The following is a 23,518-nucleotide window of genomic DNA, read 5'->3' as shown; positions in this document are numbered from 1 at the left end:
GCTTCATCAGCATGAACAAAGATATGTCCTACTTCAAGGTCATTTGTCATTTCTATTATCATGTCCATGTACCATTTGATGACATTGTCATGTGGAGGCAATGGAACAACCGGGAGATATTCTAATTTGCACATGGCAGTAACAATATCAGTGACGGACTTCATAAATGCTGTCCATGATCCAACCGGACCCCCTTCAAAATCATCACAAGCTACAGAATCCAGCAATATCCAGGCAATGTCACGTTTCAAAGCTTCGTCAAGCAAAGGTGAGTTAAAATACTTATCTGTGAAATTGAAAAGATATCTTTTTTCTTGGGATTTTATGGTAATACAGATCTAGAGCAAATATGTCACAAGCACCATGAAGCAATACATTTAAACGTGTAGCAGCTTCATGGTACTTGTCATCTTCGTTTAACATTTTCATTTCCATTTGGCGTTTAATTTTATCAACTGCTTTATCTTCGGAACATCGGCCAAGACCACCTTTATTATACGGTTTATTATCACATATCGACACTTTATTGCAAACAAAACACACCTGTTTTTTCTTGGTAGCTAACCGTGGAATTTTTTATGGCTTTTGCGTTTTCTTTTGAGAAATATCTTTAGATATATCATCTGTGGAGCTGTCCGACGGCTGGATTTTTTTATTTAGAGCTTCTTTTCTTTTAATTCTATTTCTGAATGTAATTCGGCATGTTTTATGAACAAATGCATGTTCCCTTAAGTTAGAAAGTCGAGCCTTCACTTCCCGGAACTCATTATATGGTGGTTCAGAACATAAACTTTCTTCAATACTGAACCATCTATCAGCAAGCTCCTGTAATGAGGTGGTGTCTTCTGCATTTATAGTAGTACATTTTTCAATTCCTTTGCTCCTTTCATTGCACAGTAAGCAGCTTTCTTTCTCAGCCGATCTAAGATTTAGAAATGGCTGGTGAGACATTCTGCAATGAAATATCTAGATTAGCAGTTTTGCTAAACACATTTAAGTGCCATATTACCAAATTAACTGAATGAAACATCCACTAAAATATGCTGACAATTGACGTTTAGCTTTCTGTGCCATTCGTACTTCTTGACACTGATTACACCTGTTTCAATATGTAACAACAAACTGTCGACGTTAATATTTAAAATTTCTTTCTAAAACTATTAAAATGCTTATAAATGACATCACTGACCCTCAAAACCCATGAAAAGATACCAAGTTTACATTTATATGACAATTACAGGTCAATTCAATGTAGTATAGCAGCCATTTTGGATTTTGGCGGCCATCTTGAATTTGAAGTCGAAATCCAGGTGGCCCCAAGGCTTATTTTGATTAGTATAACTGTATGAACAGTAATCCACTGATATTAACACATCCGATACATATTTCTACCAGCTGCGAAACCTCCAAAAGTACGTTTTAGTTTTAAAAGACACAGAAATGTATATGAAAAATGTTTGGGTTTTTTTTAATTCAGGATAAGTAAGAAATAGGATACTATATTCTTATTCATTAGATACCATTTATTCAATTACAACTTGTTGTTTAAAACATATCCAATTCAGGTTAGCTTATCATTTGTTAAACACCTCCGCACATTGTAACTGTCACTAAAATCTATGAAGTGTCTGGTGATCTTTTAGAATGTAGATAATGAGAAAGAATCCGCAATCGGCAGATATGGTATCCCTTCCAATTAGCAACAAAGGGTCTTTTATATTGATATATTTAACCACAGACAGGTTGTGTTTTGTACACTTGTGGTGCGCGTGCATGTGTGTGTGTCTGTGTGTCTGTGTCTGTGTGTGTCCATCTGTCTGTGTATGCGTGTGTGTGTGTGCGTGTCTGTGTATGTGTGTGTGTGCGTGTGTATATGTGTGGTGTGAGTGCGTACGTGAGTGCATGCGTGTGTGTGCGCGTGCGTACCTGCGCGCGCGTGTGTGTGTGCGTGCGCGCACGCATGTGTGTGTGTGTGTGTATAAAATCGGAATAATTGCCAAGCGTTCGATCTTGATGCCTTCAAAGGATGTTTAATTTAAAATAAATTAATCGTGAGCATCGGTTGTAACAAGAAATTCGATCAAATGGACAATGCAGAGTTAAATGGGCATTTGGCAAAACAGTGGTTGATTCCATGAATATCTAGTGTCTCGTCTATAGGACATCCACTCCCGAGGGATCCTTTACTGGAGAATTTCATCCTCTTTGCACAGTCACAAAGAATACTGCTACACCCAAACTCATTACCCAAATCAAAACTAGCACAGGATAGAGCTTATTGGAATAAATACATTTGTGATGACATGCACTCTTGAATCACTGTCAAATCAGTGATGATATCAGGTGTTCGTGAAAGGTGAGCATATCCTGTCCCACCGGTGGCACCCGTCATGAGTACTGCCACCACAACTGTCAACTCCGTCACTTCACCATAAACGATGAAGAAAATAAATGTGCAAGACTTTCACCAAAGAGTTGAAAAAGTATGCACAAGTTAAAAATATAGAATAGCAGCAGCCATCATTTTGTTCAGTGGTGCATTGTATTTAGCAGGTACATAGCTTCCAAATGCCTACCATAAAACGTTTTGAATGCCCTCAGGAGTCTCTGGACTGATGGAACAATTTCTGTTCCGGAATGATATGGTGTTGTTTGAAATCTGCATACAATGTAAATGTCCTAAGTTATCTTGGATGTTGAGGTATAAAGGGAAAATTAACTACTGGAAAGTTGAAGTCATCCCTTTTGTCATCCAGCTTATTTCTTTTATTTCTAACCCCGTGGGTAAATCAGTTGAAGGTAATGTGTAATTTTGCTATTATTGAATGATATAAGATCATAAATATAGCGGAATGTAAACTTAAAAGATTTAGCCAGATTCTTTTTATTTGATTTAACAAAGAATAGTCAGAAATTCTTATTCATATGCATAGAGAAACAAATCGGCGTTTAGTGGAGTACAGTTAATGCCAATGGGGATTCCAATTTCATGTCTATATGTCCTATCACCAAATTTAACATATATGTTGTCAATGAGGAAGTCATTAAACACACACTCATTTCCTTTCCTTTCATGTCTACGTGATCTGTCGTTGAGAACAACCATTCGGAAAGCGTTTTGGTTTACTGGGACATTTATGACAGCTTTCTTGTGACTTGTTGAATGAAATGACATCAGGATACTTGATAGCTTAATTGATTCATTTCATGTTTAAATCCAATTAAAAGACAAGCACGCTGTTCGGGGCATACACACCCCGGCTATCTGGGCTGTCTGTCCAAGACCGGGATCAATGGCTAGTTATTAGTTGGGGAAAAAAGTCAGTGTAGCGGCATTATTTCATTGAGCCATTAAAACTCACCCTGGATGGCATATGAACCCAGTATAGATCCGTAAGAACCGGGAGGGGCGCTGGGTGGGGGCCCTGTATAAATAAAGATAACAAATCTGGTTTGTGCCCCTCCCCATTAGAGTCTGTGCCCTGCTCCTCTAGAGATCGCCATCCTCCCACTCGAGATATCCTTCCTGTGGGCATGTAGTACCGATCAACCTGAAGTCCGATTTATCACAAAGGCTGTGCTATTTTTTGGATTTGGTTTTATTTATTAAACGAAAATTCTCCATGTGTAGCAGTAAGGTGTGATTTTAATTACGTGTATAGAATATCAAACAAACCAGATGACAAAACAATTCTATGTGGTCTGCGATTTTTAAGTTGTTTTCGACTAACAAACACTTTTTAACGATTCTAATGAAATATCAAATATATTTTTCTGCATAAAACATTAGTGGCTGTAAATTAAACGTGTTTCTGATCGTTCTAATATTTGTACTAAGTTAAATTTCATTTTATTTTCTACAATATGTTTTTTTTTTTGTACGTACGAAATTATTTTAAGACAAAATCCAGTTTGGGCTTACAAATATAAAGACGACCAGAAACACATTGAATATACAGACACTGATATTCTAAACAAGAAAACATATTTAATATGTAAGTTTAATCGTAGAAATATTTTATTAGTCGGAAACATCTTACAATGCAGCAAACTCAGGAATGTCCCTTTAAGCTATTGTCTTCCATTTCATTGCACTTAAAACGTTGAATGTCGCAGCTTTATTAACATTCGTAACAACTGTCTACGGAATTAAATTTTGTGTTATATACACTGTATGGATGTATATCAGTAAATATTAGTAATTTATAATAGCTAATTAGTTTTAACTGTTTTTATTTGTACAAAGACCCTGTTACAGAGTTTTACCTATGCCCAGGGAAAACATGAGTTAACAGATGTATTATTATAATAGGCATACATATTTTACAGCTAGTAATTGCACTAACTAAACTCTGTAATACATACTGCTTACATTCGCACTCGGATGCACGTATTCACACACACACACACATATACAAACAAACACACACACACACACACATACACACACATATATATATATATATATATATATATATATATATATATATATATATATATATATATATACACACACACACATACACAAACACACATATACACACAAACACACACACACACACACAATATACACACACACACACACACACACACACACACACACACACTTCGCAACAATGATAATTTAAATACTGTTTAATTATTATAGCACATATATCTGCAGGATGGTGGTTAATATATTCGAATATACATCAAGATAGTACTACTTGTCGAATTGACTGTTTAATCGGGATAAACTGTCATTTGGAGAGCAGCGGATAATAGCAGGCGCCAAAACAGAATCATTAAATGGCTAGATGTTTGTTTTGTTTGTTTTTATTATTGATTTTTTTTGTTTGTTTGGTTGGTTTATATAAAATAAATGTTGTATTGTCTATCTATCTATCTATATGATCGGTAATAACACTCTAATATCTCTAATTATTTTTATATCGTCCTACACTGGACTTTTGGTTTTAGTTGATTACAAAATAAAAAGTAAAAAATAAAATAAAAATCACCTCTCTCCAGAAAACATTGTTAGTATTCCTAATGATGTTTGTTATTGTTTGTTTTGCTTGTTTTTGTTGTTTGAATATAAATAATCTGTATCACAATTACATACATATTTAAATAATTTCAGGCGATGTAAAGCATAGCAACGTTGTTCATGGAGATGTTTTGCTCATGACAATTTTATTAACTTAATAGATGACTGAAGATTGATCATTATAAAACAACCTTAATTGTAGTCTGGTTAATATTAACTCGCTACTCTTTGATAGTATGGACACATCATAGACACTATACTGTATGCTTTTTTTAATATATGATGCTTTTGTTTTAAAATACTGAAATAGTCCGATCCAATGTCCTGAAAGCGGTCAATAAGTTCTCAATCGAAAAGTAACCGAAGAACATTTTCATCGAAGTCTCTAAAAATAAATGGACATTTCATACATAAAAGTTCAACGCACGCGTAATTCTAAAGCTACAGCGTTTTTAGCCGCACAATAGTATGACGTAGGTCAAACGGCTCGATAACACAACGTCTGGATGCGAACCTTAAGCAAATATATATCTTGAATATCCTCATTCTAGAAACCGGTGATCAGTTTTTGGTTTTAAACTCCTCGACTGCAACTGACTTGAATAAATAAAAATAAAAATACTTTATCAATCATGACCATGTCCATGCTTTCGTTTCCAAGCATGCTTCCATACGTTTGAAAGGCACACTGTCGAATGGAAACGATAGAAAATAGCAAGAGGGCTTGAAATGTGAGCAAAGATGTTCCAAGGCAGAATTCCATAAAAATCTATCTGAACAGGATTTGCCTCCGATTGCTGTACCTCAAATGAGTTGATGATCCACATGCCGATATTAACCATCAGAAGAAACGTCACAGTCTCTCTTCCTGGCTTCGTCTTCTCTTGCTGTTTGAATTGCGCACATCGCCGTATGGAATGCAACATAAAAACCGTCTGAATGGTGGCCTGAAACATGCGCATTACGCTGGATAAGATGATGAGCATGCTCTGTGTCTGACCTGGGAGGAACGATCCTGCGATTATGCTGAACAATGAGAATATGTAAATCCCAGCCAGGGCGAGAATGATCAAGTTCTGTTCCAGATCCATCTTCACCCCGGGGATGAACTTCAAGTCGCGCATCTGGTAGAAGGCGAGAATGACAGCGACAGACGTGACTATGTACAGCATCATCTCGAACAGGTACTCCAGCATCATGGCGGCCTGGCTTCCGTCCTCGGCATCGACGAGAATGAAGAAAGTGATCACGTTGATCACGGTCGCAACCAGGAAGAGGATGCCCAGGAAGAAACCTTTGTTGGAGTTCGTGCAGTCGAGGCTTAGTCTCTGAGATTTGGCTATGGTCTGTGCCATTTCCTCCCGATCATTGTTCACTCCTTTTCTGCCGATATTAGTCCACATGACGTACAACACGGCTATAGAATAGAAGAAAAATATATAATAAGTTTCGCACTGGCAGTATATACGTAACGAACAAAAGGCATTACTGTAAAGTTGATACGAAGGAACAAAAATTATTACGGCGAAGTTGTTACGAAAACGTTACAAGCATGAAAAACGCTTGAAGCAGTAGGTCTAACTGCACAATTATAATTATCCTTATTATTATTATTTCTAAAACAAAATATATACATATATATATATATATATATATATATATATATATATATATATATATATATATATATATATATATATATATATATATATATATATGTATGTATGTATGTATATATACATAAATAAAGAAAGAAAGAAATAAGAAATAAGAAAAGGCCATACTAAAAAGAACAACAGAAAGAAACATTTATGATTAACATCTAGCATAGTAATTACTCGCATATACTAACAAATACATTCTGAAGAAATTACAGAGTACCTACACTTATATAACTGCAGTCAATAATTACCTGCATATGCATTATAAAATCAGTACATACTAGACAATTAGGACTGATATCTACCTGCACATATCAGACTGTATTCGATGCTGCACGGATACAAATACGGACTCGACTCCACTACCACAGACCCCATAAGACCATCACGTCTGTAATACTGCTGCTGAAGTGTTGCAGACTGGGAAACTGCGAAACAAATTGTACAGTTATTGGGTCATAATGAGTTGTGTTTTGTTTAACGACAGTGATTTATTAATCATCAAGTTATTGGATGTCAAACATTTGATTATTTTGATACATAGACTTATTTGTTAAACCCTCTACATTTTGACAGTAGCAATATAGTTTTATACGTATTTTATCACGTACAGGGTACCACATACCACGGTCTTTAATACACCAGTCGTGCGGCATTGATTAGAAAAAGTTCAATGGGTCCACCGACTGGGTCCGATATTTTGATCCAAACATCGGAGACAAACGCTATACCGACTGAGATAGATCCCACCCCACGTCGTAATGAAGCTAGTGAAAACTTATAGACGCGTCTGGTATAGAACCACTTTGGGTGTGGGGAGGTACCTTGCAGATTAATATGTGGCTTCTTAGCAGTAAACAACAGCTGCTTACATGGTCCTACCTGAAGGAGGATGAAGCTGTCTGCTAGAAAAATATGACAGATGTACGTTCTGGTATAAAAGTGCTATTTTTGGCGCACCTGAAGAAGAGCATATAATAAAATGTCCTGATTATTCATTCTACTATCATCCCCCGTCCCATCGTGGTTGTTATTCTAGGTTCGAATCAGTTGTCCACTCCGTCTTATCACCACGTCCTATTGATGAGATTTTAATCCTAAGTTATATGTTTTCGGCACCATGTTAACGGAATACCAGTACTGATACAAATAGAGATTTACATTCTGAGAGAACTGCTAAAGTAATAAATATACTCTACCAGGCCCAGCATATTTTTGTATATCTTAAGGGCCATAACGCCTGTCAAAAATGGGCCAATCCTTATAAAAGCAAAATTCCATCAGTAACTCTATACGGTAAAGTAAGACACAAAACTGCAGCTCAATGCGCTAATGCATTGCGAAGAAAAAAACGTCTGGAAAACTATATGTAAAATCTATAGTTCCCTCCAGTTGGACTGGTAGGGGAGTAATTATGATGAAAACTCAGACATGTTTTGACACTGGTTACCATTTGATCAAAGATATATATTTTGTTCTCAAATTGTTGTACAGAATATTGTTTTTTCAACGTGTATGTATTAGTTAAATGTATTAGTATAGCTTTTGAGCACTTATTTTGTAAGGTTTCCAATCTTAACATTACCAATATATTTTGGAACAAAAACAATTTAACAAAGACATATATATAAGGTCTCCAATCTTAACATTACCAATATATTTTGGAACAAAAACAATTTAACAAAGACATATATATATATATATATATATATATATATATATATATATATATATATATATATTTATTTGCTCTCTGATCTACAACAAGGTTATACAGCTCAGTTTTGTGTTTAGGACAGCGACGTTGAACTGGCGCATACCTTGTCAGTAAACACATGTATTATAATTATCCAGAATGTACTAACGTGTGGACTTGTTGGCCGACGTAACGACGTGTGAGCCATTCTTCACCTCTCTCAATGTCAGGTGGAGTATCGGCCCTGACGTGCTGTGGGATCCAATGTGGGATCCACCAGGGGATTCACTGTGGGATTCACTGTGCGCTTCACTCTCGTGGATCTCGTGCAGGGTCTCGTCCACGATGTTTCCCAGCCACACACACAGGTTGGTGGCTATCATGTGCATGAAGCCAAACCGGGATATGATCTTGAAGCTCTTAACACAGATCTGCAATGCATAACCTGCTTAATGTTAAATGTTACATTATATATATATATAGATATATATAGATATATATAGATATATATAGATATATATATATATATATATATATATATATATATATATATATATATAGATAGATATATATATACCCAGTGTAATATAATATAATATATATCCAGTGTAATATAATTATACAGAATATACATAGTGGTGGTTATTATGTGAACAAAGCCAAACCGAGATATTATAGTATATACCCACAGAATTTTGTTCTGTCTATGTATTGCACAAGGTATATTTTTAACAGTAAGGAAGAAAAAATATAACTGTTTTCAACAAAATATTTATTGCTCATTTTTAAACATGAGATGCTTTGCACAATTACGGTGTGTGAGATTTACCAATGAAGACTCCAAGATGACGTGGATTGTAAGAGGGCGAGCCATTGTGAATGTTTTGACTGGTTTTCATCCTTTCACATTCATTTAGGCGCCAATACAAAATATTTTAAAAAACAACAACATAAAATAAAAATGGCAACAAAACAACACAATATCAGTTTAGCGAGCGGCCGCTAGCGCTAGACCTCGCGAACACTACAGATTTCAGTCCAACTAGGCTGCGTTCAGTACCTACATGTTAAATTTATCAAAACGCCCGCTAATAATTTGTCTCATTTAGGCGCCAATAAAAAATATTTTAAAAACAACAACATAAAATAAAAATGGCAACAAAACAACACAATATCAGTTTAGCGAGCGGCCGCTAGCGCTAGACCTCGCGAACACTACAGATTTCAGTCCAACTAGGCTGCGTTCAGTACCTACATGTTAAATTTATCAAAACGCCCGCTAATAATTTGTCTGTCTTCGCCCTCGCACATTATTTTTATTTTAAGCGCTAAGATCAGCGTTTCAAAATGTTACGGAGTGTTTATGTGATTTGAACTCAGGATTGGACGTAGATTGCCCTAGGAGGGACAGATGTATGGAGTATAAAGAGAAAACAAAATGAAGAAAACATTTAAGGAAAGTAAAGTGGAAAGATAGGTTGAACAACAACGGTGAAAATCTTGCCTTAGAATGAAGAAATACAAAATAGAGCTGACAGAAGGTGAACACGAACTGGATCACCGGACGGGCGCCGTAGATGAATTTCCCGCGGTGATCTATGTTAGATTCAAAATATTCTCCAAACGAGAGGCCACTCATTATCATACTGCCAATGCCAAAAGCTGGAAATAAAAAATACACATTGGCATATACACTACTTAGTTTTATTATTACAGATGTCACGAACTGAGCACTAGACATTAACATAACTTCTTCTCTTTTTTTTCTCTTTTTTTTTTTTTTTTTTATCCCACTGCCTCCTTTTCTTTCTCTCCTTTGAATTCCATCTAATTTCTTCCCGATCTGGCAACTCCTCCTATCTTTCAACTTCTTTCGCTGTCCACCTCCACATCCCAGTCCTTGTCTCTCCAACCACGGCAGGTGCTTGTTTCTTGTGGCTATCTGTGCCACACACCTGCCATTCCCCATCAGATTTTAGCTGTGGGCTTAGTCTGACCACTTCGGGGAGTGTTCAGTAGTTACTTCTGGCATTGTTAAGAGGCACTTGTAACCACCTATTATGCACCCCTACTACCGGCGGTCGTTAGTTAGTGCCGTGGGTTAGTCCAGCTTTATTAGCGGCAGAGGACGAGGATGCCAGGTGGGTGCAGGGAAATACACAGAGACTGCACCCTTGGAGGAAGTTGAGACAGGTGAGCGATGGTGTGGACAGCTCAGAAGACAGAGTCGGAGGAAACTGACAGAAAGGGTCCAAACAGATCGAAATCGTGGGAGAAATTGGAAAGTTTTTTTTATATATATTAAGATAATGAGAATGATAGGCAGAAGGTGATAGATGAGAAAGATGAAACATTAACATAACTTAATATTTATTTAATGAAGATGTGTTATTGACAAATGATTTGTGTTGTGGCAATTGCCTTCCATCGTATCTATTATTTTATTTTAAAGCATTATTAGTCCCCTACCGGTAGAACCGGAATCCGTCTGTTTGTCCGTCCGTACCACATACAGTTTTCCGGGTGTTTTTTCACAATACCTTGAGAAGTTGAGATTTTGAGTTGAAATATTGCGTATTGCTTTATCATGAATCGTTGTAGGGCAAGTGTGGTTTTCATAGCGAATTACCCCTTTTTACAGAGTTATGGCCCTTGAACGTAGCAGTATTCTCAGAATGCTTGTTTAGTCATCAAAAGAAATACTGGTACATGTATATTCTAATGAAAATAATATTTTACTGCTTAGCGATTCATAATGAGAAAGATAGTGTTATATCGATTCAGTACTTTGATTTTAATTTACTGTTGTGTTTATAACTAATCAAGCTTAAAGCACGCTGTTCTGAACGCCTCAGTATTATGGTCAGTCTATAATAATCGTCACTAAACCGGATCGTACCCACAGCTCCGAGTCTAAGATAAAAACTTCCGGCGTGCACAGTGGAATGGTCAAACGAGAGGTTCCGGTTTAGTCTGTTACGAGAGTTGCCATCAGTTGTGGTGTATTGCCCTCCTTTCTTGCAAATCAGACTGCAACTGTTAGTCCTCAGTATAAACACGTACAAAAAGAGCAAGAAAACAACACTGCCAAGAAACAGGTAAATGTAGAAACCCTGAAATTAATAATTACAGAAAACAATAAATGTAGAAACCCTGATATAGATAAATACAGAAACCAATAAATGTTAAAACCCTGAAATGTGTAAATACAGAAACCATTAAAGGGACATTCCTGAGTTTGCTGCATTGTAAGATGTTTCCGACTAATAAAATACTTCTACGATTAAAGTTGCATATTAAATATATTATTTAGTTTAGAATATCAGTATCTGTATATTCAATTTGTTTCTTGTCGTCTTAATATCTGTAAGAAGCTCAAACTGGGTTTTGTCTTCAAATAATTTCGTACGTACGAAAAAACTATATTTTAGGAAATAAGATGAAATTTAACCTAGTGCAAATACTAAAACGATCAGAAAAACGTTTAATATACAGCCACTAATATTTCATGTAATTACAATCGTTAAAAAGTCTCTGTTAATCGATAACATCTTAAAACGTGCAGTAAACTCAGGAATGTCCCTTTAAATATAGTCATTAAATGTAGAAACCCTGAAATAAATAAATACAGAAACCAGTAAATGCTGAAATCCTGAAATATATAAATACACACACCATTAAATGTCGAAACCGTGGAATAGATAGATACAGAAAACAGTCACTGTCGAAGTCAAGAAATAGATACAGAGATATATGAATGTAGAACCCCTGAAATAGATACAGAAAGAAACAAACGTAGAAGCCATGAAACAGAAAAACAAGTAAAAGAAGCCATAAACTAGATAAATGTTTTACTTTGTAAGATGGATAAATCATTTTGCTTATAATGTGAAAGGTTGGTGATTCCTAAATTAGACAGGTGGTCCTCAAATTAGACACGTTATGGCAGTCTTCCTCCAGAAATATGGATTTGGAAGTTGGTGCTCCTATTCATGTTACCACTTTTCATAAACTTCAAACATTCTTTTAGTCTAGATGCAGTACCCTATGTGTAAAGTTGCGTAGTGAATTCCTTACAAGTACAATACTTGGAACTGGACAGATTAGTTCTACGAGTGGTATACAATATTGTGCATGTCAGTTTGCTTGACTTTTACTCTTCTTTAGAATTTGTAACTTGTTAATTTGTTCATTTCACATATCTCTCTGTTCAGAACTTTAAAATGAAATTAAATTTGGCAGACGTCACATTTGATTTAATAGTTCGTCTCCTCGCCTGTCTTTGTACAGGTGCATGTCATATCCTGGTTCAACTCTATCAAAAGCAATAAAAAAAAGAGTAGCCCATGAGGTGGCGACAGCGGGTTGTCTCTCTCAATAGATGTGTGGTTCTTAACCATATGTCTGACGCCATATAACCATAAATAAAATGTGTTGAATGCGTCGTTAAATAAAACATTTCCTTCCTTTTTTCTATCAAAGACAAAAGAACTAGTTTCTTTAAAAATAATAATTTACAAACAACAGATTTTTTGTAAACTAGGTATTTCCTCGGGAAAGTGCAATTTTGAAAAATGTGTGTCACTGGGAAGCCAAACAAATTGTGTTCAACCAAGCATCACCACAATATTATAGCTTACTAATGGTTGTAATGGACATTTGAATGGATGTTATTTCGGACTACGGTACTGGGAATGAAAGGACTTATCCTTGGAGTATTTCATATGTATTTGGTTAGATGGATACTATCGCTATTTACTGTTTACTTACTTGGCCGAGCCACGGCATTCTGTCCATCGTGAATGGGTTCGATATTTGAATCACGGCACCCAGAATCACAATCAACATGGCGTACAGGGCGCTCACATGCACAGAGATACTGTTACTGGAAAAAGACAATTAAACATAGCTGTTAATTATAAATAAACAAATAATTATTAGCGATTGTATGTCCGAAAATACTGAAAACGAAATGATGTATGAATGAATAAATGAATGAATGAATGAATGAATGAATGAATGAATGAATGAATGAATGAATGAATAAATAAATCAATCAATCAATCAATCAATCAATGATTCAATGGATGGATGGATGGATGGATGGATGGATGGATTAATGAATGAATGTTTAACGACACCCTAGCACAAAAACTACATCTGCTATTAGGTGTCAAACAAACGTAAATACTAGTATTTGAATGAATAGTTTATAACACAACGCACTGCCTAATGTCAGTATAATGAAACCTAATAGGCTTGAGCTAAATTTGTATTTCTTTAAAAGGCAAACCCCCAAAATAAAGTTTGAACACGGCCATGTGTTATTAAAACAACAATGGAAATATGTAGGTGCCTTCACTCGTCGAGAGACGTAAGGGCTGGATGTAGCCCAGTTGTAAAGTGATCGTTTGATGCGCAGTCGGTCTGGGATCGATCTCCGTCGGTGGGCCCATTGGGCTATTTCTCGTTCCAACCAGTGCACCGCGACTGGTATACCAAAGGCCGTGGTTTGTGCAATCCTGTCTGGCATGGTGCGTATAAAATATCCCTTGCTGCTAATCGAAAAGAGTAGCCCATGAAGTGGCGACAGCGGGTTTCCTCTCTCAATATCTGTGTGGTCCTTAACCATATGTCTGATGTCAAATAACCGTAAATAAAATGTGTTGAGTGCGTTGTTAAATAAACCATTTCCTTCGTCCTTCGTCGAGAACAAATGTCGAAATAACCATACTTTAGACACTAAATTTTCAAATGCGCCGAGGTGTCATTGAACAAGTATTCTTTATCTTTCCTTCCTAAAGATTAGAAACCCAAGCCTACACCTCAGTGAGATCAGACAAAGAGAAAACGCTAAAATAAAGTGATTATCCTTAGCTATAAGGATAACAATAAATTGAAATTAATGAATTTGAACTTATGCATTTCAATAATTCATTTTGTGTAAATTTCACAAAATACAATACAACAAATACATTGTATTTCCCCTTCAGCTTTATTTAACTGCTTTATTTAGTACTAGATGTAACTCGTGCTACGCACAGAAATGTTTAGATGGGGCGTTGTAGCTTTACACGGGTTGTCCCAAAAAATATTTCCGCCGTGTAAACAACCAGCCCTCATTACTTGAGGCTGTGTACACGGCCTTCTTGTATATAGCTACTTCTATGTTAAGTTACAAGATGGCGGCGTCCATTGTTGTTATATTTAGGGAAGTCATCTGTGTACGATATATCTATCAGCGCAAAATGAAGGACGTCGGCAGTGCAGAACAAAACAGGAGAATATATCAGATCGATCGCAAACTGATAAAAAAAAACCTTGCGTATTATATTATAGATTCTGGTTGGAAATTGAAATGGTCGGCCTAACAAACTCTATGATATATTGCACACTGTGGCGGGACATTGAATTCTGGACAGAAGTTAGTTTGTTTTGTTTAACGACACCACTAGAGCACATTGATTTATTAATCATCGGCTATTGGATGTCAAACATTTGGTAACTTTGACATATAGTCTTAGAGAGAAAACCCGCTACACCTTTTTGTTAGTAGCAAGGGATCTTTTATATACACCATCCCACAGACAGGATAACACATACCACGGCCTTTAATACACCAGTCGTGGTGCACTGGCTGGAACGAGGAATAGCCCCACCGACAGGGATCGATCTGAAACCGACCACGCATCAAGCGAGCGTTTCACCACTGGGCTACGTCCCGCCCCTGAACGTAAGAGAATTCTGAAATATGTTTTCTTTTTAGAATGCCCCGACCAACTGTCTTGAGGAAATGAAGCTTGTTTTCCAAGAATAGTTTGAAGTATTCTGCGGAAACAGCAGTAGTCTCATTTGAAATAATAAAGACGGAAATATACAGCAGCTTCACAAAGGTACACCCACATTGTAATGACCGAGATATCGACAAAATGGCAAATGAATCGAGCGTTCATATTATTTTATTCGCGTTGGTCGCACTTATACGTAAGGAGCGCAGTTCCATAAACACTGACCTTTCTAATGTGCAATTTCGATTATTTAAAAACAAAGTCATAAGAACAATATATATTTTGAGTATTAACATGAAAATGTTTTGGGTTAATAATTAATCGTTCAAATACGTAAACACTTTTAAGGCCATACTGCTTTTTTGAAAAAGTGTTATATTTTCCCCGCACTTCGTCTTAAGCAAACATTTAAACACGATTACTTTTCTAGCTTAGGGACAGAGAGAGAGAGAGAGAGAGAGAGAGAGAGAGAGAGAGAGAGAGAGAGAGAGAGAGAGAGAGAGAGAGAGAGAGAGAGAGAGAGTAGAACAAAAAAGACACTGATTGAAAAACAGCAAGGGATCTTTTATATACACTTCTCTATAGACAGGACAATATATACCACGACATGTATGTACCAGCAATACGACACTATTTGAATCGGTAAAAACCTGATTACATTATAGGTAATACATTATCGTCTGACCCATGGCACTTGAAGCGCGTGCTCTAACATTGGACAATACAATTTAGTGATATGAAAGAATACACATGAACAACTTACATTATAGATTCTTTGCTGACCGGGTTGTTCTCTGGTTGTTGAGTGTAGGGGGTTTTCAAAATAGGTGTGGTTGGGGGCGTGTCAAACATGAACAGAGCTGAACTACTGGCATCACGACTGAATCCTAGTAAAAGGGAAAGGCAAGAATTTAAGTTAACATTCTAAAAGAGACATATACACGAATTACACCCCCCCCCCCCCCCCCCCCCCCACCTCCACACTTAAGAACACATCTCAGATCAGTTCGTTAAATTTAAAACGAAAAATAAATTATAAAATTCAAAATTGTATTTATATAATTCGAACACAACTTTTAACTCGATGATCTAGGTGCTTTGTACATACGGCTATGTACAGGGACTTTCTATGTTTATAGCTTGACTATTCCAGGCACGTCAGAAGCAAGTAGACACTGGTTTGCTGACTGAGATGGATGGCGCGAAGCAAAGTTTCTAGACTTTATCTCTGCCTTAAGATTTACTTCCAATGTCTGCTAGGATCGATCCCCGTCGATGGACCCATTGGGCTATTTCTCGTTTCAGCCAGTGCTCCACAACTGGTGTAACAAAGGCCGTGATATCTACTATCCTGTCTGTGGGATGGTGCATATAAAAGATCCCTTGCTGTTAATCGAAAAGAGTAGCCCGTGAAGTGGCGACAACGGGTTTCCTTTCTCCATATCTGTGTGGCCCTTAACCATATGTCTGACGCCATATAACCGTAAATAAAACATTTTCTTCCTTCCAATGTCTGTGTTCTATAAAGCGGTGAGCAAATAAGCATAGTCTTTGGGAAGACTGCCGCTTTCAAGACTACTTTTCCAAATCCGATAAAGCCGTATTTCTCCACAAAACAGAGATCAGTGGATATTTTGACATTTGTAATACCATGCATTCAAAAGTAAATATAGATACAATTTTTTTAAAGCCTGACATCACCACAAAGTCACTGGGGAAGTATAATGTTTCGTTTTGTAGAATATAGACAATTTTCTACAATGATATTGTTACATGGAATACGTGTAATCATGAATTTTGTATTACCTCTGCAATATTCAGTTAATATGTATAAAGTCAATTTCTCTATAGTTTGGAAATATGTTCAATGTGTGATTAATTTAGGAATTTACGTATAATCCCTGAAAATGTTAGTAATTACTAGTATACACAATATCTGAAATTTTTTCACTTTATATTATACATTTTCCCTGAAATTGTTTCACCTATCATTGTATCATTATAGGTGGATTCTCTCATCTTGGTAACAATAATGGGGAAAAAACCCCGAACAACATAATAATGATATCATCCTTCTTTGAAACCCTGCGCGTGCTGTAACCTCACCATGGTGCAGGGGTGTAACATTCTCTTTGAGAATGGCCAATACAGCACAAATCCCCTTGTTTTCTTCGAGATACAATTAAAATTTTGAATAAAAGTCAGTATCTATCTGTGATATTTGCATTTTTGCACAGTTCTTTACACTGTGTTTTTATTTAACTGTTAAATTTTATATTGATGTTGATCATTTAATGTTTTGCATTACCATAGTTTGACTCCCAATAGCCGATGTATTGTTCGTGCTGGGGTGTCGTTAAACATACATTCATTCATTCATTCTTTGAAGTGATAGCATGTGCAGTAGGCTTCTCAATAGCGTTAACAACAAAGATATATTTTTACTTATGACTATTATTGACTATTATTAATAAGTATCTGATAAAAGAAATACAACTGTTTTTCTTAAAAATAAAACATTAGTTGAAATTGTGTTTTGATAAACATCTCCTGTCTATAATTAGGTAAACTGAGATTATGTGTGATTTGAATTTGAATAAAAATTTTACTGCCTATAATTTTTTCACACACTATGTCCTGCAAGTATTTAAACAAAATCTATTCACGATTTACGATCGACAGCAGCAACAATCGAGTTCTGATATTTAAAGATAAGTACACTAACGATATCAACCAATTAGCGAAGAGTGAAAACTTTGCAAACATCTGGATCAATGCCCTCAGCAGTATGCTTGAACTGAGATGAGAGAATTCGCTTATAATGAGGAAATATGACAAAATAGCAAAAACATTTTTAGATATTGTGTATAATTACTGAAATTCTCAGGAAGTATACATAATTCCTAAACACATGAAACTTATTTCCAGATTATATAGGAATTGTTATGTAAACAAGTGCAACTTGCTATTTGTATTTCTATTATTTATCTTTGAAAATGTCATCCAGGTTTCGTCAATATGACTGGTTTTGAAAAGAAGCCGATTTCGCAAGATCCTTGACGATCTAATGGTCTTGATATTTCTATACATAATTCATGGTAGTAAGACGATAATGCCTCTAGTCGTCAGCAGATACTGCTTTTGTCCGGGATATAATTTCCATTCGTTTCACCCTATTGTACAGAGAGATATAATGCCACACGCAGAATATTTAAGTAATCCGCTTTGACTTATCCAAAAACACATCTTCAAATCCATGTCCTTTTTAATGTATGTGTATGTGTAATTTAATTGGTTAAAATGGAATTCAGATATGTCAACCATTGTGTGTTCTATTCATATCGCATACACGTGAATGTATAGTAATTTATTTTGGTTCCTCAGATATGCATATTATCTAGTATAATATCGGCGATGGAATTTGCATCAACACGATAGTCAACTATTTATTTTCATTGAATGCAACTATGTGCAAATTACCATCAAACTACACAGGTAAAATCTTCTCTTTTTTGATACAGGTATGAAGGCACGCGTAGTTCTACCTTTAGCTAGGGTCTCCACGAGTACTCGAGTACGGACAGAGTCAAGCAAGACTCGAGTCCATTCACATGACTCGGGTAGCCATACAAGGTGGAATTTAATGATCAACTATAATACAATGGACAATGTAGGACAATAATTTCAGCAGTAAATAATCAGAGATATAGTTTACACAATAATTATATGATCACGCGCTAGTATCTCTTTGCAGTCCGTCTGCCACAACACTGAACATAACCGGTTTTTTAAATGCAATACAATGGCATGATTTCGTATCCATGTTCAGCGCTGGAATTAAGATGCAAAATGCTATTTTACTTTATTTGTTAGTCGCATCATCATATGGTGTAAGTGTCGTGTCCGAGTCGAGTTTGACCCTCGAGTACTCGAGACCAATATTTTGAATTCGTGGAAGCCCTGCCTTTAGTCGCTGTGTACTGTGTTATATATTACTTCAGTGAATATGCAAGTGAAATTACATACTTGGCTATTCTGGGATTTTGTCTTTATTCCTGTACTAAAAATGAGATTTAATCTATATAATTTATTGATAATTTTTTAAGCAACGTTATTTAATTTTTTCAATAATAATAATAATAATATGTTTTAATATGAATTTTAACTTTATTCATTATGGAGTTAATGCCATTTCATCGGTTTACTTTTGACTTAAAAACCTGGAGGTAAACTATACTTTCGCGCCCATACAAATCTGTATCAGACTTTTATACTTAAACTTTCTCATTTCTAACACACATAACAAAGACCACTCTTGGGTTGGGCGATTTCTTTCTCTCGTTTTATAAAATTCTATTTTGAATATTTGGTCCACAGTTCGATTTATTCACAATACTTTCACAGGTACGCCAGCTACCATACATATATATATTAATAAACTGTTGTCTAACCAACAAACTTTATTTTTAATGGTCACTTATAAAATAATTGTAAATAAATGTGTTATAAAAAGAAAAACCAAATGAAAAACATTTGTCTTTACATGAAAACAAATATTCCATTTTTTAGCTCCGCTATGACTTATTTTCATGCTTATATCCAATTAATGTTCGAACACGTTGTCCTGGGCACACTATCTGGGCTATCTGTCCAGGAAAGTGGGTTAGCTGTTAGTTGTTAGTGGTGAGAAAAAGAGGGTGTAGTGGTCTTACACCTATCCATTGAGTCGTTAAAACTCACTCTGTGTGGGATCTGATACCGGGATGCGAACCCTCTGTCTACCAGCCTTATGTCCGATAGCTTAACCACTACGGGTGACTACTGCAGTCAGTTTTACTATTGCAATAGTATTGCGATAGTCAAAATAATATTGTGATAGTATTGCAATAGTGATAGTGTGTGTGTGTGTGTGTGTGTGTGTGTGTGTGTGTGTGTGTGTGTTTGTCTGTCTGTCTGTATAAAGACCGGATTATGGTTTTCTTTTACAAATCCAAAATGTTCCCAGAGTTTAGACTTCCGTTTTGAGTTAGGTAGCCTATAATTTTAAAATTCGCGTCTGCCATAATGCCATTTACTTTTTACAGTGTAATCTGTATAGAATTTCCTCCGCTTCTTTAGAACACCGTCACGAGATGTTTTGGTCAAAGACCTTATTTCACTGTGTGTGTGTGTGTGTGTGTGTGTGTGTGTGTGTGTGTGTGTGTGTGTGTGTCTGTCTGTCTGTATAAAGACCGGATTATGGTTTTCTTTTACAAATCCAAAATGTTCCCAGATTTTAGACTTCCGTTTTGAGTTAGGTAGCCTATAATTTTAAAATTCGCGTCTGCCATAATGCCATTTACTTTTTGCAGTGTAATCTGTATAGACTTTTCTCCGCTTCTTTAGAAGACCGTCACGTGGTGTGTTGGTCAAAGACCTTATTTCACTATGCATGTTATCAAAACAGTCGATAGTTAAAGGGACATTCCTGAGTTTGCTGCAATTTTTAAGATGTTATCGACTAACAGATACTTTTTATTGATTGTAATTACAATTGTCAAATATATTTTTCTGCATAAAATATTAGTGGTTGTATATTAAACGTGTTTCTGATCGTTCTAATATTTGTACTAGGTTAAATTTAATTTTATTTCCTAAAAAAGATTTTTTCGTACGTACGAAATTATTTGAAGACAATGTCCAGTTTGGGCTTCTTACAAATATTAATACGACCAGAAACACATTGAATATACATACACTGATATTCTAAACACGAAAATATATTTAATATGTAAGTTTAATCGTAGAAATATTTTAGTAGTCGGAAACATCTTACAATGCAGCAAACTCGGGAATGTCCCTTTAAGGAAACAATTGCAATAGTTATCGATAGTTGAATTAACTATCGATGCACTGCTACCGAGGCACCGACTATCGCAACATATCGATAGTTTGATGTATTGTTACATCACTATATAACCACGACACCACCGAGGCCGGTAGATCAATTTCGTACAAAGTGACGTCATAAATAGCCAGAGTATTCTGCCGTTTGAGAGCTAGACCCGTTTGGACGGTATGGTCGCTCTCTGGCATCCACAAACGCGTATATCAAAAGCCGTGATATGTGCTATCTTTTCTGTGGGATGGTGCATATAAAACTTCCATTGCTACTAATGGAAAAAATGTAGCGGGTTTCCTCTCTAAGACTATATGTTAAAATTAAGATCAATTGATAAAATTAATGTGCTCTAGTGGTGTCGTTAAACAAAACAAACTTAACTAATTGCGCCATCGGGATTCCCAGCAGAGTGCAAGCTGGTTGTACTATACCAAATAAAATCCTATAGATGACAATGTTAACGTGTGGTTAAAAACACTATGACCCATACATATCCGTACTACAACCCCTCCTTCATGAAGTTCATATTATAAAAATATTAACGAACTATAGAAATATTTACGAATGACATTTATTTTGATGCTATGAGAAAGATAAACATTTTTCTTTCGAAAATGAATGAATGTTTAACAACACCCCAGCACAAAAATACTCATCGGCCGTAAGGTGTCCGTTTTTCTTTCGAAAATACCAATACTTTTATAAATAGAAACCGTTGTCTTGTGCGAGAATAGCCGATTGCATTAGCAATCGATGAAATCGTAGTGTTTTTCTTGTCACAATCGGCTACTCTTGTCGCTTTTCTCGTATGAGACACTCGTATCGTGTGGCTTCGCCTTAAGATATTTTAATTCTCTCACACAGATGTGTTTTAAACAAGTTAGGGTGTTGAGGGTAATTACAGATTATTATATTCATCTCAAAATACGACAATACACTCACCAGACTCACTTACAGATCCCGATATCGAACTTGTAAACTCGCTATTCAAAGTAGTAGACGTCTCATTCTTGTTTTCTAAGTCGCCATTTTCCTTGTCTGGGGGACCTGACTCGGATTTGGATTTGGAATGCTCCTGATGGTTCTCTGACATCATGGTGTTCAGCTACTTTCGTCTGGAAATACTTCGGTCAGCTCCACCGTCGCCTTTTTCCGACTTATATGTAGATTGGTTTATTTTGTTTAATTTTCTGTGTTGTGGATATCTTTTATCGTTGAGGACATTAAATCTCTGACATACAAATAAATCGGACACTAAGGCGGCCACGTCTCTTATTACATGGTACAAAGAAATGTGGTTCACCGTCCGCAAAATAACACTAAGATAGATCGTCTTACGCATGTTAATTTGTCCTATGTGTCATTCTAAGGACTGAAATTCGAAATACGTAATAAAATAATTTTTAAAAATGAGTTAAAAACAACCGAACTAACAAAGAAAAAGGTATATTTGTATAAAAAAGAAACATATAGTTTGTGATGCTCCTAATTTGAAACTATCGTTTGGTAAGGTATACATTTGGATATATTTCCCCTTAAGATTGACAAACAACTGTGTGACCTCCTTCTTGGATTACATTAGAATATTAGGTTTTTCCTGCAAAATGAAGCCACGAGGGTAATGGTCTGGTTAAATGTTTTTTTGTTTTCTTGAAGTCCTGAGTTCAATTCCTCAAACAGACAACAGTTCAACAATCTACAGTAGAAAATGCGTGTTTATCTTGCACAGGTGGTTGGGCGAGGGTGGATGGAGGTGTCAAAATTCATACTCAGAACGAATCGATTTTAAGTTGATCGAAAAAATCGTTCAAGACACAATGCAGAGTCGAATTGGTTGATTCCATACCATTCTACTGTCTCGTCTATAGGAGAACAGCCACTCCCAAGATATTTGACTGGACAATGCATTCTTCTTGGTCTGCCACTCCCAAAACACATTAAGTATATAAAATTATTGTATTTAATGAGTTTGAGAGAATTTACCAAAGTCTAAATGCTGCTGTATTACACTCCTCTTAAACTTCTCACCATTCGACGTAAATTAATAACACATGGGTTATTTTACGATCGGACATTGTGCTATCATTGTTTTGACTTCGTAGATATTCATTTTAAACAACTTATACTGACTGCAATTCAGATCCATATTTATTAAATAGTGAAAAAGAATAGCTAAAGTCTGCAATATTGTTTTAAAATACGATCAAATGTATTCGCAATCATCAAACAAAAATATAAAAGTAATTACATGAGTTATGGAATGCAGTTTTTATTATGGCACGTTTTGCTTTTTCAAAATAATTGTCAATTTCATATATAGCACACTCCATCGTTTCGGTATTATTTTATTTTCACAAATGAAGAGAAAATATTGTTTACGTTTACAAATTGAAGCTGCAAAATGTTCTATTAGTAATATGTAATAAAATATGTTTAAAAAGAAAAGAAAAAAAACATACGATT

General features: G+C 35.8%; 1 protein-coding gene across 1 annotated transcript; it reads right to left on the bottom strand.

Moving 5' to 3' along the window:
• Positions 1 to 4,709: 4,709 nt before the first annotated feature.
• Positions 4,710 to 22,297, bottom strand: LOC121375587 (proton channel OtopLc-like). The gene is made up of 8 exons (XM_041503115.1): positions 21,998 to 22,297; positions 15,938 to 16,061; positions 13,157 to 13,271; positions 11,286 to 11,499; positions 9,891 to 10,048; positions 8,556 to 8,817; positions 6,996 to 7,118; positions 4,710 to 6,446 (listed from the first exon to the last, which is right to left on the bottom strand). The coding sequence occupies exons 1-8, from the start codon at positions 22,149 to 22,151 to the stop codon at positions 5,656 to 5,658; spliced, it is 1,941 nt and encodes a 646-aa protein (XP_041359049.1). The 5' UTR covers positions 22,152 to 22,297; the 3' UTR covers positions 4,710 to 5,655.
• Between the last annotated feature and the right edge of the window lie 1,221 nt (positions 22,298 to 23,518).

This window comes from Gigantopelta aegis, chromosome 6 (assembly GCF_016097555.1).
Source record: "Gigantopelta aegis isolate Gae_Host chromosome 6, Gae_host_genome, whole genome shotgun sequence".
NCBI lineage: Eukaryota > Metazoa > Mollusca > Gastropoda > Neomphalida > Peltospiridae > Gigantopelta > Gigantopelta aegis.
The sequence above is the reverse complement of the archived record's forward strand: the minus strand, read 5'-3'. Positions and strand labels throughout refer to the sequence as shown.